Source organism: Clavelina lepadiformis, chromosome 3 (genome assembly GCF_947623445.1).
Source record: "Clavelina lepadiformis chromosome 3, kaClaLepa1.1, whole genome shotgun sequence".
Taxonomy (NCBI): domain Eukaryota; kingdom Metazoa; phylum Chordata; class Ascidiacea; order Aplousobranchia; family Clavelinidae; genus Clavelina; species Clavelina lepadiformis.
The window spans coordinates 20,517,618-20,532,583 of record NC_135242.1 but is presented as its reverse complement, the minus strand read 5'-3'; the positions used below and the strand labels follow the sequence as shown (position 1 = coordinate 20,532,583).

At 38.0% G+C, this 14,966-nt stretch overlaps 2 protein-coding genes across 2 annotated transcripts; both read right to left on the bottom strand.

Moving 5' to 3' along the window:
- Positions 1-3,253: 3,253 nt before the first annotated feature.
- On the bottom strand, positions 3,254-7,302 carry LOC143450247 (aldehyde dehydrogenase, mitochondrial-like). Its single transcript, XM_076950708.1, has 11 exons — positions 7,165-7,302; positions 6,969-7,073; positions 6,562-6,702; positions 6,281-6,410; positions 6,082-6,143; positions 5,763-5,928; positions 5,316-5,495; positions 4,997-5,181; positions 4,199-4,366; positions 3,905-4,062; positions 3,254-3,706 (listed from the first exon to the last, which is right to left on the bottom strand). Exons 1-11 carry the CDS (start codon positions 7,216-7,218, stop codon positions 3,559-3,561), a joined length of 1,497 nt encoding a protein of 498 aa, XP_076806823.1. The 5' UTR covers positions 7,219-7,302; the 3' UTR covers positions 3,254-3,558.
- A 131-nt stretch (positions 7,303-7,433) lies between these two features.
- On the bottom strand, positions 7,434-14,316 carry LOC143450246 (aldehyde dehydrogenase 1A1-like). The gene is made up of 11 exons (XM_076950707.1): positions 13,870-14,316; positions 13,605-13,709; positions 13,028-13,168; positions 12,461-12,590; positions 11,368-11,429; positions 10,971-11,136; positions 10,411-10,590; positions 9,861-10,045; positions 9,414-9,581; positions 9,173-9,330; positions 7,434-8,407 (listed from the first exon to the last, which is right to left on the bottom strand). Exons 1-11 carry the CDS (start codon positions 13,918-13,920, stop codon positions 8,251-8,253), a joined length of 1,503 nt encoding a protein of 500 aa, XP_076806822.1. The 5' UTR covers positions 13,921-14,316; the 3' UTR covers positions 7,434-8,250.
- Positions 14,317-14,966: the final 650 nt, after the last annotated feature.

Here is a 14,966-nt window from a genome sequence, read left to right as displayed (position 1 = left end):
GGTTAGAGATTTCTAACCGCACGCAACCACGGAGTCAGATCATTAATTCGGCAGGTAAATTAAGACCGAATAGCTAGTTAAATCAAGCAGCATCCTCCGCATTTTGATGACCACCGACGTTGACCCGACGTGTTTCAATGAAGCGGACACTGTTAACTTTATTCTTGTAAACAAGCTGATTAACAACAACGACAGCAATGGCTCCAGCTCAAAGTAGTTCAGTTTCTGACGGAGATGACGAAGACGACGATGATGACGACGCTACAACCTCTTCTGCCACATTCAGGACTTCTTGGACTGGTTGGAAAATCCTTCCACCGAAACGTTTCTCTGATTACAAACACAACATGTTCATTTGTTTGATGCTTACATGTTTCGCTTACATTTCCGAAGTTCTCACTACGTTCAATGAAGACAACAAGTTCCTACATTGTCAACTCACGAAGCTGATTGGCACACTCTACAAAGCAGTTGGGAAGATTTTCCCTACTGAGATACTGTCTTCTACTCTTGGACATCAAGCCATGGGTTCCAACCTTGGAGATTTTATGTCCAGAGCAACATGTCACGCTATCAACGGTACTGTCTTACCGTCTCTTGCGTACCGCAACGCGTTCAGTCAACGCCCTCTCATCCTTTATCGCGATCAAAACGGCCACAGCCAATACGGCCAACTCATTTCAGACAACATTGTCTTACCGGGAGTACATCTGCTGGAATCGTATCGACCAGCTAGAAGTTTTGTCTTCCGAGTTCATGGGGACACGGTCCTTTATCACAACTACACCTTATCGCACGAACATGTGCAGGTGCACCAACTCAACTTACCTTTGTCGACTATACACCTCAGCTACAACGCTCCCGACTACGAGAAGATTCTCAACGAGCTGCCTGACTCCGACTCGTTCACTGACTTTCAATCGCTGCTCAGCGCTATGTCTGAAGCCAACCTGCTTAAGGAGAAAATGCGAAATGTCATAACAAGTCTTACTACTACTGATGAAACTATGATCAACGGATCCTACGTCGCAGACACGTTCGCGCACGCCGCGAAACAAACGTTGCTGCTTGCATTGTCACAGATTACGAATCCATTTCTCTCAGCCCTTATCTTCATCCTGCAGCTACTTGCCATGATGTGGGCCTTCTGCCATACCATCGGGTTTATCCGATCATCTCCGCAGCATTTGCGGTATGCCATATCCCTTGTATCCCGTATTCGCGCTGGACGCAGCCAACGAGATGCACCTCCACAACAAACTCATCCGTCGCCCTTGCTTCGACGTTCTCGTGACCAACCGTCTTCTTCTGGATCTTCTGATGACGCGCCGCCCGCTTCGTCGCCTCGTGATGAGTTCGCGGACACACACAAACTTTGAGTTTCTTTAATTGTATAAACGCGTTTTCGGTGCCGCTAATGTCGTATGCATGTAACCTTTTACCATTTCCCTTTGTAGTTGTCGGCCGACATTTTTAGTATATCTCTCGTTTAGTACATGCGTAATAATACTAATAACTAATAACCTTCTCTTTGCTGCGTCGTTTTGTCTTGTGCTCGTATCGTTACCGATTTTCCGTCGTATTGCATGCTCATTGTTGTAATCAGAATATTACATTTTAATTGTCAATTTTTTTTGCCTTCCGTAGCGGGGGAGGAATGTAGTGGCTTGGGAGCCACATCCGATACCAATATATCATTCGTGGGAAAGTATTCGCCAGTTGTTTATTGAAATGTTGTTTGTTGATGAAACTGCAATTGTCGCTTAATATTTGGAAACTTTCCCTAAACAACTTTATGTGAAAGCGCCGTTTAGTATGTTACCAGGTGATTTCATAGCATCCGAGTTTAAACTGTGTATAATCCCCATTGCCCAACGCTTAGTTTATCGTTTGCGATTTCTGACCTATTTGTGTATATTTTGTTGAATACTTCCGCTCACATCGCTCCGCTTTATAAACTCGTGCTAATATGCGAGTAGCCGCGCAGACAGAGATATCGAATCGTACGAACGTATTACGTCAGTCGTGTTAAAATGTAATTTGTTAGACTTGTTTTAATTGGTGAATGCTAAGTTTGTGCTTGTGTCATAATAATCGGAACCTGTACAGTTCCTACAATAAAGGATTGTTTTCTGATAAACTGTATCTGTTAATCGTAATAGCTTTCGGCTAGTAACAGTAGTAACACGTTAAGGTTAGAGATTTCTAACCGCACGCAACCACGGAGTCAGATCATTAATTCGGCAGGTAAATTAAGACCGAATAGCTAGTTAAATCAAGCAGCATCCTCCGCAACGCAATGCAAGCAAGTACGTACTATTTTCCATCTCCGAAGACCAGTAATTTGAAATCTTTCACTGATTTTACACCACACTTATAGCGAAATATGTTCATTTCATACCTTGATATATATTAATCTCAGATTTGCAGCGGCCTGGGTGGTATTTTTTAATACCATTACATCATTTCTTGGAAAAGTGTTTTCTAGTTATTGGTTGAAGTTTATGAATTTGTTTTTTGCAAATACTTCAACTGTCATTTGATATTTGGAAACTTAGTATGAATAACTTCGTGTGAACACTCCCTATAGTACGTTCCCAGGTTGTTTTCCAGCATCTGTGCTGATAAGAAGTCTTTATTTGAAATGCCCGCTTCTTAACTTTAATACTGATTATTATTTATATATGTCTCATTATGTCAGCTTTAACTACATGTTTCTTACTTTGTCAAAATATTGTTTTTCCTGTTACAGCTGCAACGACTCGCAGCGCCTTTCTTGTGGAACATGTTAACTCCCATCGCTTTCGCGTTATATTAGAGTGAATCATCAAAATAGAAAGAGTTAACTGCGTGAATCAGCGAAATCAACAGGCGAGCTGTCTGAGCTAGTCATGGTGATTGCAACTCATGTATTAGACATCTTGTAAGCAGTAGTATTACTTATGTTTTTGGTTATTTGTAATATTGAGAAAGTGTACAGCACCTACAATAAAAACCTTTTCTTGTAAACTATTTCTGTTGTAATATTAAAACCTTTCGGCGGACAAAAGTTTAGAGTATTCTAACTGCACGCAACAATAGAGTCAGATAATTCAACAGGTAAATTAAATTAAGATACTCATAAAATAAGTGAAGGCTTTTCAGATTTAACTTAGAACGTACCATTTTAAAACATTCTGCGAACGTCCTAATCATTTCATATCATGTTAACTTGCCAAGTAGTATAGCTTACAATCAAAAACAAATACCAGTCTTCAATCAAGAAAGATTATATTAAAAGAAAAAATTAATACTATAGCGCCGACATTCAACAGCTTCGATTTGCGGTCTATAACTTTGTAACGACAGTAACTCATAAAGATTATACAAACAAAACTTTATTATACGTACAAATTGCAAAATCAATTAAATAGAGCTAAAATAAAAATACATGTAGGGCTCGGCATTGTTTCTACTTGAAATACATTTGATTTGTACAATTATTGCACTTGAATATGAACAAATGCACCGATGTTACATTTGGATAAAAATGAACCGGAATAATTAGAACCTTAGAAATTAAAGAGAAGGAGTATTTAGCTTGATTGTGACCACCTTCACTTGGGTGTATTCTCGTAGTGCATACTCGCTCAGATCTCTTCCGATACCAGACGCTTTGTACCCACCAAAAGGAGCCGTTGGATTCATGTCAAAAAAGCAGTTAACCCTGTACACACAATATACTGTATGATATAGTGCATGCTATGATGTAGGCTACAGTATAGGATAAGTAGGCTTTAACAAGCACAAATGGCAAAAAATAGTTTAAGCAGATGTGTTAATACTCATTAACCTAATCTTAACAACTCCTGTTAAATTTTTAGTCTTAATTCAGATGTAAGCTGATAGGTAATATGAACCATACCAAACGGTTCCGGCTTCTACAGAGTTTGCAATTTCCATTGCTTTATTTATATCATTGGTAAAGACTGCAGCTGCCAACCCGTATGCGGTGTTATTAGCACGTTCGATCACTTCAGAGACATCTTTAAATTTATATATCTGCTGCACAGGTCCAAAAATCTGGTATAATCAAACAACACCAGAAAACTTAATAAATAGGAGAAGTAGGTTATAACATAGGCCTATGACAATAAAAGCAACTAACACTAACACAATATGACAAGGCGCAAGTTGATACACAGTAGATATAGGCTACCTCTTCCTTTGAAACAGTCATATCATCCTTGAGATTAGTGAGCACAGTAGGCTGAACATAATATCCCTTTCTATCTTCAACTGATCCGCCACCGCAAAGTACAGTTGCTCCTTGATCTTTGCCGCTCTGTAGCAACCCCAGTATTTTATCTTTTTGTACTTTGCTAACCTGTAAAACAACAGAAAACAGCATTAAAAGAGAGATAGAGAGAGTTTATGTTACCATTTAAAACAAAACTAAAAAGAATGGTAACATAATTCTAACATAATTGATTGGTGACGGGCAGCAAAAATTAACTACAACTCAATTAATTAAGACAACACTGCAAAACGAAAACAGAGACACACCACATAAAAGAGGGATGTTGAACAGGAACCGAACCTTAACCTTTAAAACTGATGTTTTTGAAAAACCGAATAGGAACCTCCGCCAAATATAGTCTAACAATACATCTGACGTTTGTCTGAACCCGGACCAATCCGTATATATATGAGCAAGTTTGCTAAACTTGAACCAGGCACAGTGTAAATGTAGGCTAATACTAGGCTAGTAGTAGCCTGGGCTACCAGCTTGTAGTAGGTAGGCTACTGCTACGTATCAAATGCAAACCTGAACCGGAATATAGGATAGGTAAAACGAAACTAAAACGTAAGTTGTTTTTGGTAGCTTTTCGAAACCCTAATTTAGACATCAGTTGTCGTATAGCCGTGCTCCCCACCAGAGTAAGCAGCTGGATAGTACAACAAACAAACATATTCTGTGAAATAAACACTGCCCTTACTTTTATTTTAATCTTACTTGTGGTCCATGTTCGGTCGCAAATTCACGTGGGTCGCCCATTTGGCCTTCTTGGGCGCGCTTGACACTTCGCTTAACGAATTCGTCGTAGATATCTTCGTGGACGAATGTTCTAGAACCGGCGCAACAGACCTGTCCATTGTTTGAAAAAATGGCTGTGTGTGCCATCTGAATGGCATAATCCACTGAAAGTTTCAACAAATAACAAAAGCTTTACGCGAACCATTAAGGCAATTGAACAAGCCCAAACAAACAGGAAAACTATTCAAAAAGCTAATACAAGTAAACAAAACCACTAACGCGTGTTCCAAACTCTTACAATTAACATCCGAAAATATGATGTTTGGGCTCTTTCCACCAAGCTCCAAGCTCACTCTCTTGAGGTTGGACTCAGCGGCGGCAATCTGAATCTTTCTTCCAGTTACTCCCGATCCGGTAAAGGCGATCTTGTTTACGTCCATGTGACGAGATAGTGCCTCTCCTGCTTCCATTCCGTAACCTGCAATGACGTATATAAGTTATGGGCTGTACATGACGGAAGACTTATTTTCTAATTTAACAGTTTTGTAGCCATTATAGCCAACATCTTGTTGTTGAATATTGGCTATATTTATAGTTGACTATAAAGACTATAGTTAACCATTAATAGCTTTTTACGTTGTTTAAATAAAACGAAAAACTTTATTTTATTTCAAGCATAAAAAACAAGGGAAGTTATTTTGAAAGTGAAGAGAATTATTTGAAAGATTCAAAAAGAAGAACATACCTGGGATAACGTTCACGACGCCCGGAGGAAAGCCAGCTTCCTTGACTAGAGATGCAACGTAGAGAGCAGTGAGAGGAGTAAGTTCCGATGGCTTCGCCACTAGAACGTTTCCAGTTGCCAAGCAAGGAGCCAGTTTCCAGAAAAATATTATCATTGGAACATTCCACTAAATTAATTAAAAAAAATAATGATGCATTTTACAGCTTTATTGAAAAAGCAAATGATATATAAAGACTATAACACAAAGCTTAAAATTTGGTCATTAGCTACTGACCAACATTTTAATGGACCCTAAATAGCTATATGAGTGCTTTCTTACAGGAGTAATGGCTCCGCAAACTCCCATCGGTTCATGCCGAGTAAAGCAAAAGTGATCTTTATCTGGAAAAAAATATAATTTAGGGTCTGTACCAAAGAAAATAAACACTCTATATTGATTGTATCGTTCAATTTGAATCAGCATCTTGCCATAGCAGATCTGGTGGGTAACAATGCACGTTTAGAGAGCTTATACTTACCATATGGGATTGTTTTTCCGTGATCTTTGTCGCACCATCCGGCAAAGTATCTCAACGTTTCAATGCACATTTGTATGTCCCCTGCCAAAATGGTGACGTAATGCCTTCCGCAATCCAAGCTTTCCAGGGACTATGAACATATATTTTCAAAGAGTTTTCAAAGAAAGACACAATTCTTATTGTTTTCTTATTATTTGTCTCAATAAAAAGATTTTAATTATTTGTTTCATTTCTATATGAAACAAACACAATAAGAAAACTGAAAACTAACGAAAACAAACCGCAATATAATGACGATCACGATCAATCAAATCAGCTAGCTTGTTCAAGTAGAGTGCCCTTGTTTTGGGATTCATCGTTCTCCATTCTGACCCTGGGCTATAAGCTTTCTTTGCCGCAGCGACTGCTGCATCTACATCCGCCTACAACATGTACATAGATTGCAACCAATGTGTGGTACAATAAACCTCTCATGAACCGACAAAATCCAAATGATTTCCTATCTCTTCCTAATGTATTCCATCCTCGGCTATACAAAAGATTTGTTATCGAATGCAATGGATAAATTTTGCGGCGTCTTTGGGATATCACATGCAAAATAGGTTATATATTGCGCCTCCATTCGTTCGTGATACTGTATGCGAGGTCTATACAGTACAAAGATTCTGCAAAATAACAATAAAAACACCTTTTTTGCTCGTGACACTTGGCAAATTTCCTCGCCCGTGATTGGACTCTCAACGGAGAAAGTTGTTCCGTCTTTGGCCGGAACGAACTGGTTGTTGATAAACAACTACAAGAAAAATTTGCAAAAAGTAAGAATAGAAGAAACAAGGTGCTGACATTTGGTTTCATGCTTAACTGTGACACGGTGCAATACACACCTGTCTGTACTTGATTTCCGGGTTGAGTATAGCTGGTGGAAACTGAGGTGCCATGTTATTTCCAAACGATGCCCAAGCAGAAACAAATCTGTCCACAACCTACTATTGGTATAACTTCTGTCAAAAAACATTTCCTTTATTTTTAACTGCAAGCTAAACGTATATGCTGTGCAATTCACTAGCATGTGCCCTTTCCCAACTGCGCCTATGGACTATGTATATCTGGTCAGTGCTTACAGGCTACTTTATCCGCCCAACTAGTCTTTCAGAATCCTGGCGAGTGATGTAGATTCCAATTCCAAGTGGAATTGGAATAGACCGCGATTTTATTGAAACAAGCGTCTTATAATAATAATAAGCAGACTTATAGTAACCAGCCAGAATAATTTGAACCTTATGCTTTTCTGCATCACCCACAACATTATTAATTAGTTATAAGTAGGCCTAGTTATGTTGTAACGTTATGTACCTTTTTTTTCAATTAATATGTCACTGCCTTTACATTACTATGGACGATTGCTACAATCAGTGCCCAATGACACCAAAACCAACTCTCAAATACATCGCCTAGGCCTATTGGTGCTACATTTTACAATTTGCTACCGTCTCGTCAGCTTTTTGCAACAGAAACTGTAGCTAGGAATATGAAACGTTATGAAAAAAGAGCTTCACGGTAAACATACACCTGTTCATAAAATCATCTTTGCTCTTTGAAATGGGCGACTAGTTAACCATAAATTTGAGAGTTAACTATTAACTGAGCAAGCTACAACGTGACTTCGCAAATTTTGACATTTAACCCAGTATACCATCGAAATATTTATAATAGTCTATAATAAATGTAATCAAAATAAGAATTTTGAAAACAAGAAATTGACAGTGACCATAAAGGTGCAGTATTTCAATTACACAAAACTAATACTTGTAAAGTCCTATTATACAAATGAATAAAAATACTAATATTTACTCTAAAGTGTTTCAAATACATAAAAGAGTTTTGCTAGCTTATCGCGGACATGCTATACTGACGAAACCCCTTGCTGTATTGGGTTTAGAAAAGATAGCGGGTAAAAGGTATAAAAACATTTAAGAGTCCAGGCTTTCTGGTGAAGACACTTTCATGATAACAGACTTCACTTCCGTGTAGGAACGCAGAGCATGCTCTCCCAAATCCCTTCCAATACCGGATTGCTTATATCCACCGAACGGTACCGATGGTCTCATCGCGAAGTAACAATTAACCCTAAAAGAAAAAAGTAAAAAACGTAAAGTAAAGAGTATTCTACCACAAAATATATTCCATGAAACTTTTATACAAGCAGCATGCATGTAAGCATAGAAAATCTGCATAAAAATAACACCAGTTAAGCATCTTATGAGTTTAAAACTAAAACGATCAAACTGGATTTTTAACCCGGGGCATCCGTCAGGGTTCGTGATGAAAATTTAAAATATGATAAGAATTACGCTAATATCACATCATAGTTCAATGAATCATTTATCGCGTGTTTTCATCCCGTTGTTTGTAGTTTTCATTAAATTTGCACAAAACTTCCCATACAAATACGTAGAACAGTTTTTTCAACCAGTAGGCCTCAAAGCACGCCAAAAGGATACAGCGCAATAAGCGAATACCACAAAATGGGGCTACTTTAAACCTATTGTAGAAGCTATTGTAGACGCATGTTTGCAAAGGATTGTTTTTAACTTGACTCATTTGCATCACTTAATTGTCATTATGTAAGTGGGCCGCGCGTTTAAAAAGATAGAAAAGCACTGACCTATAGAACAATAATTCAGTTGGGACGAAAATATACTATCTACATTGTTAAACAACAAGCTTGACAAGCAAGCACTGCATGGTCTAATGCTGATTTCCATAACTTTCTTTGACACAAGCAAGAAGGGGCCAATGGTTTGGAAAAACTTTACTTCTATACTTCTAACTAACTATACTTCTGTAACGGAACACCGTCCTTCACGATTAAAACTGAAGCAAAATCCTTACCATACTGTACCGGCACACACTCCGTTTGCAATCGCCATAGCTTTATTGACATCGTTAGTGAACACGCCGGCCGCGAGACCGTAGAGAGTCTTATTGGCTCTTTCGATGACTTCCGAAACAGCCTTAAACTTAAAGATAAGTTGCACTGGGCCAAAGATCTACAAAGACGACGTAAGTATTTCAACCACTCGCATGGATGCCGATTATAAAAAAAATTAAATATCTGTCAAGCCACTTCGACCTCTTCCTTGGCTAAGAGCATGTCGTCTTTTAGATCTGTGATGACGGTTGGTTGGACGTAGAAGCCACCAAGCTCTTCCATCTTTCCTCCTCCACATCGCAAGCAGGCGCCGTCTGTTGTTCCTTCCTCGATCAAACGTAAGATCTTATCTTGCTGAGCTTTGCTTATCTTGCATAAAACAATGTATGGTCTTTCATAGCTTAGCAAATAAAATGATTGTAAAGGTCATATTCATGCAATAGTTTTAGAAAGTAGTGGGAAGACCTAATCAGAGGGCGATCTCGGAACGTAGTTGTTGTAATGATATTCACCCGAAACAATTTGGCCTAACCTTTTTGAAAGTACATGACAAACTAAACCAGCTTCATGCGCACTGAAACTGGAATCTAACAACTACATTTAAGGCAAACCCAACACATAGGTTGACCAACGTTATTTGCGAATTACCTGCGGTCCTTGCTCAACTTTCAGGTCCATGGCATCCCCAATTGTTCTCGACTTTGCTCTTTCGATGCTTTTCTTCACGAATTCGTCGTAAATGTCTTCGTGGACAAACGTTCGAGCTCCGGCGCAGCAAATCTGGCCGCCATGTGAGAAGATCGCAGTGTGGGCCATTTCAACGGCGTAATCGACTGTTGTCAGTAAGAAGATTTGTGTAAAATCAGATATATGAATTGCTAAAACTTGAAAATTAATACTCAACAATAGAAACACCGAAAAAGAAAAAAAACAATAAGAATTCCAGCATGCAAACATCTTGGACTGTATTTATAGAAAACATTTTATCGAAATCAACTTGAAAAATAGCTCAGCTTTCTTAAACATATCGATTACCGAAAGTGACCATCCGTCATTCACAAGTGATAAATATTTTCGCATTTCAAATTAAATATCGCACACGGGCTTAGAATAATGTTATATGTAACAGTTAATACCGGTAATTGCCATAGAGCACAGCTTTATAGGACAAACCGTAGTCGGTATAAAATGGTCTTACTGTCTGCGTCAGGGAAAATGATGTTAGGACTTTTGCCGCCCATTTCGAGAGTGACTTTCTTGAAGTTCGAATCGGCCGCAGCTTTTTGGACCAATCGTCCGACAGCGGTTGACCCGGTGAAGGAAATTTTTCCAACATCCATGTGATGGGATAATGCGCTACCAGCTATGTTTCCGAACCCTAAAACAGAAGTATTATAATGAAACCAAAATTTTACCACGCTGTATGACGTATGTAAATAGCGCATGATTCTGTAGTCACCGAAAAGAATCAAGTGATTTGAATCAACTGACTACGCACTGCATAGACTCATAATCATAAATAGTATAGGACACAATACTCAGACATACAAAATAATGCATAACTTATGCTTTTCCGTAGCCAAATGTTGTAAATCACAGCGTTTAGGCATTGTTTCAAATCATTCATTATTATCCGTTTAGACAAAAAAATATTCACTAGCCTGCACATTTACCATAATAGAAATAATATACGAGTCATGAATCATACCAGCTACCACTTTATGCCATAAGAATGCGGCAACTCTCACATATAACCACCTGGGACGACATTGAAAACCCCCGCGGGAAACCCGGCTTCTTTAATGAGCGATGCAATGTAAAGAGCCGTGAGAGGGGTTAATTCAGCGGGCTTGAGAACAAGAGTATTGCCGGCAGCAAGGCAGGGGGCAGTCTTCCAAGCCAGCATAATCAAAGGTACATTCCACTGAAAACATTAACGGTTAAGTAGCATATATTATGATGTCTATGAAACAATCGTTGGAAAATAACGTGTTTTAGTGAACTGATGAAAGAATTTTCCCTAAACATTTGTTATTGCAGTTTTAGTGGGAAGCGCATATCTTAGACATCATAAGAAATCATGGCAGTCATTGCCCATACGTATACCTGGCAATGAACAAAACATATACAGGACGTCATTGGAAGCAAAACTTACGGGTATAATTGCACCGCAAACACCTATCGGTTCATTCTTCGTGTAGGCAAAGAATCCCTCGTCTGAAAAATGATCACCAACATGTCATTTCTATATAACACCAGGTTATACGTTGATAAAATATTTGAGGCTTGTGGAATCACAAATATGTAAATATAGATTTTGTTTGTAGAAAATTTTTCTCAAATAATTCTAAAGGAAGTTGCGCGAGCATTCTCCCAACAATGACAATTTGAAGTGATTTAATGTCTTGAGGCGTAAACATAAACGTCGATTTCACCACTTGCGTCATGGATAACGTCAATGATTGTATCTTGTACCCTACGTGCTTTTGGTAGAAACACGCAAGAAGAAATAAAAGTTATTTACAACCTGAGTTGAAAAAACGGAAAATAGATTCAAAATTTCTGTAACTATTGCGCCCACTAAAACTACAAACGCTTAAAAACATACAGAACATCAATAAGGACCAAGCAGACGAACGTTAAGATTACCGTTGACCAATAACGTATTAAAACCTTTGTAAAATAGCGATATATTACATAATTGCAAGTGAATTTTTTTTGAAACAACGTGGCACAAAGGAAAAAGTATATACGAGTATTTAGTGTTTACACAACTTACTTTACCCACCATTTACTTTGCTTTACTTGCTTTTAGAAGCAATGGGTTTAAAAGCGTAAAGTACATCACCTATACGTATACACTTGTGATGTGCACAAAGAACACATATTATTATAGCGTAAGAAATTTATAAATAAATACTCTAGTGTTAAAACACCGTTTGTGTATTTATACAAATTTGTTTAAAGCTGGAAGCCGCTTTATAAAAGCTTGGTAAGCGCAACCAATTGTCAAAAAACGTCGTGTCATAGTTCACCAAAAACCAAGGTTTCCTAGCAACAGAAAATATATGTACACATATGTGACTACGCCATTTTCTCGGTAATCTCACCATTATAAGGTCACATAATGGCAAGATTGTTGTATTAAGCATGAACATAAAGCTCATTAAAATAAGAAATCTAAAACTGTTTTTAAAACTCGTTGACGTTAAAACTTAAACCATAATACTGATGAGTCATATTATTACCAACTGGAATAGTTTCTCCAACAAGTTTGTCGGTCCAGCCGGCGAAGTAACGAAAAACGTCAATAACCATCTGAATGTCACCAAGATAGACACGGCTGTAGACTTTTCCATTGTTCATGCTCTCCAGGGTCTATTCAGTTGGTTGATAGATAAACTTAAGCTTTTCAAAGTCTCATGAAGGTTATAAACCCTACAACTGCTTATGAGCACTTTGAATTTTATTTGTTCTTTTGTGATGGCGCTTACCAGGGCCGGCGTTTCAATAGTGACTTACCGCGATTGGTGAGGTGTGGATTATGCATGTACAGCATCCGCCATTCATGTGTGCCGTTACTATGCATTATAGAAAGGTCGATCTTTGCTTTGCATTTCAACAAAGGCGATGCTTATACACATATAGCAATGCTTATACGTTTAACTTTATCCTTAGTTAATTTTGTCATTTCGATTATTATGTCATCAGCAATATCATGTTGAAGATTGTGGGCCTAAACGTTTAGAAAGTTGCGAAATCTGGATATAAAAGAGCATTATAGCTCAAAAACATCTTTAAGTGATTTAACTTACCGCGAGATACGCTCTATCCCTTTCAATTAAATCCGCCACTTTGTTTAACAAATGAGCTCGTTGTTTTAAGGCCATTTTTCTCCATTCTGACTTGGGTTCAAAAGCTTTTTTAGCCGCTTCCACTGCTACGTCTACATCCGCCTATGCAAATTGAGAACGATTAAAATACATCGGCCTCGTATTACAATACTGCTTATGTATACTACCATAGACCTATGTAAGATAATTTTATCATGCAAATTACCATTACAATGATTACTCAATACACAGATCAAATGACGGCCAGGATCGGTGTTTAGACGTACTTCTATATAAAATTTGTATAAACTTTTTCTAATGTGAGTTTGATGTTGCCCTAATCTCCCCATGATGTATCAATACAATAGCTTAGTAAAGGATATGGAATTAAACAGTAAACAATAACAGAGTAGACCGTGGCCCTAACATGACGGTAGCACGACCGGTTAATGAAGTTTGGTTTCATATGGTTGATTGGATCGGTTCACATACAAACTTTATCATACTGTAGTTATTGCGAGAAAAAAAAGCAAGATCTTTTCTACTGGATGTATTTTACCTCTTTTGCTTCGGATACTTTGCACAGTTCCTTTCCGTTTGATGGATTGACAACCGAAAACGTTGTTCCATCTTTCGCGGTCACAAACTTGTTGTCGATGAACAACTGACCAAAAGAAACGTAAAGACGGGGATTTCCCAAATAGAAAACCGGATTTTGCCACGGTTCAGCGTCGAGCACAACAATAACAAAGTATACGGTATTCTAGTTTGTGAGTAGCGTAGGGCCGTAGGCTACTATCCGTACAATCAATAAACCGACTTACTTGGGTATATTTGATTTCCGGATTCAATAAGGGTTGTGGAAGCGCGCACATATTTTGTAAAACAAGTTTTCCGATATACTTAAAGTATTAAAATGTCTCTTTGTTGCTAATCATCGAAATACAGCACATAATGACTGATTAAGTTACATTAAGTACAGCAATTTATTTTGGGAGTCAGTAAAGAATAAATTGTTAAATACTAAATACTCGCTGCTGGCTTCATAAGGATTGACTCACTTTTACTATAAGCAAAAATCTGTTACTCATACTCCATCAACTAAACTGGTCTGCATATCTCAGTTTAACACACGAAAATGTCCTGATCGTAAGTCATAGAACGACATCTTATAGGTCTATAGGGTACATGGTATAAGTCAGATGCTAGATAAACTACGAAACGTAACTCTCTGCTGAATTTATTTTTACAACTAAGTATGCAGTAGCTTGCTATTAAATCCATTACACGCATGAACGTTTTTTTCATACATAGAAGTAAAATATTCTTCGTGTAATTTCTTCAATGAACTAAAAACAATTTTCCTATGAACTATCTCTACACTGCAGCAGTGTCTCATGCGATCGGCACAAAGCAAACTAACCTGAGTGATATGAATTACAGCTTAAACTAATGTGGGCGCAATAGGCTTCACTATTATGCGCGTGACTAAATAAATAGCCAGCTTCAAAGCGATTTATTTTCAGTTCTTAACTAACGTCTCTTGAATGGTTAGTTGACCTTTGAACCTTCGATACGCCTTCCATCAAACGCTTTTGTTAAAAAGAAAACGGTGTTTTTTCGAAGTGCTTTAAGTACTGCAACGCTAAGGTTTTAGGTGAAATAAACAATTGGTTTTGTGTAAAAACAGTGACGAAACCCGACGTAGATCGTATAGAGCAGTGGTTCCCAAACTTTATCTACTCGCGTACCATTTTTTGGTTCATGCAGCATTCTCGTACCACCTACATTGTAGGTGGTCCGACAAAACTCCAGAATTCAAAAAAAAATGATAGGCAAAATGTTTACTAAAGGCTCGTGAATATTAAACAAAAATTAGGCAAACTTTTACCGCCCTCGCTACAGTGCTACAGCATAACTA

Bases quoted from the DNA above. Each gene is read 5' to 3' on its own strand.
- LOC143450247 (XM_076950708.1), bottom strand. From the start codon at position 7,218: ATGGCACCTCAGTTTCCACCAGCTATACTCAACCCGGAAATCAAGTAC. The intron at 5,496-5,762 runs GTATGTTCTTCT...ACGTCATTGCAG, and splicing joins CGTCGTGAACGTTATCCCAG to GTTACGGAATGGAAGCAGGA. The intron at 3,707-3,904 runs GTATGGTTCATA...TTGTGTGTACAG, and splicing joins GTAGAAGCCGGAACCGTTTG to GGTTAACTGCTTTTTTGACA.
- LOC143450246 (XM_076950707.1), bottom strand. From the start codon at position 13,920: ATGTGCGCGCTTCCACAACCCTTATTGAATCCGGAAATCAAATATACC. The intron at 11,137-11,367 runs GTAAGTTTTGCT...TAATGTTTTCAG, and splicing joins TTTGCGGTGCAATTATACCC to TGGAATGTACCTTTGATTAT. The intron at 9,331-9,413 runs GTCGAAGTGGCT...TCGTCTTTGTAG, and splicing joins TGCTCTTAGCCAAGGAAGAG to ATCTTTGGCCCAGTGCAACT.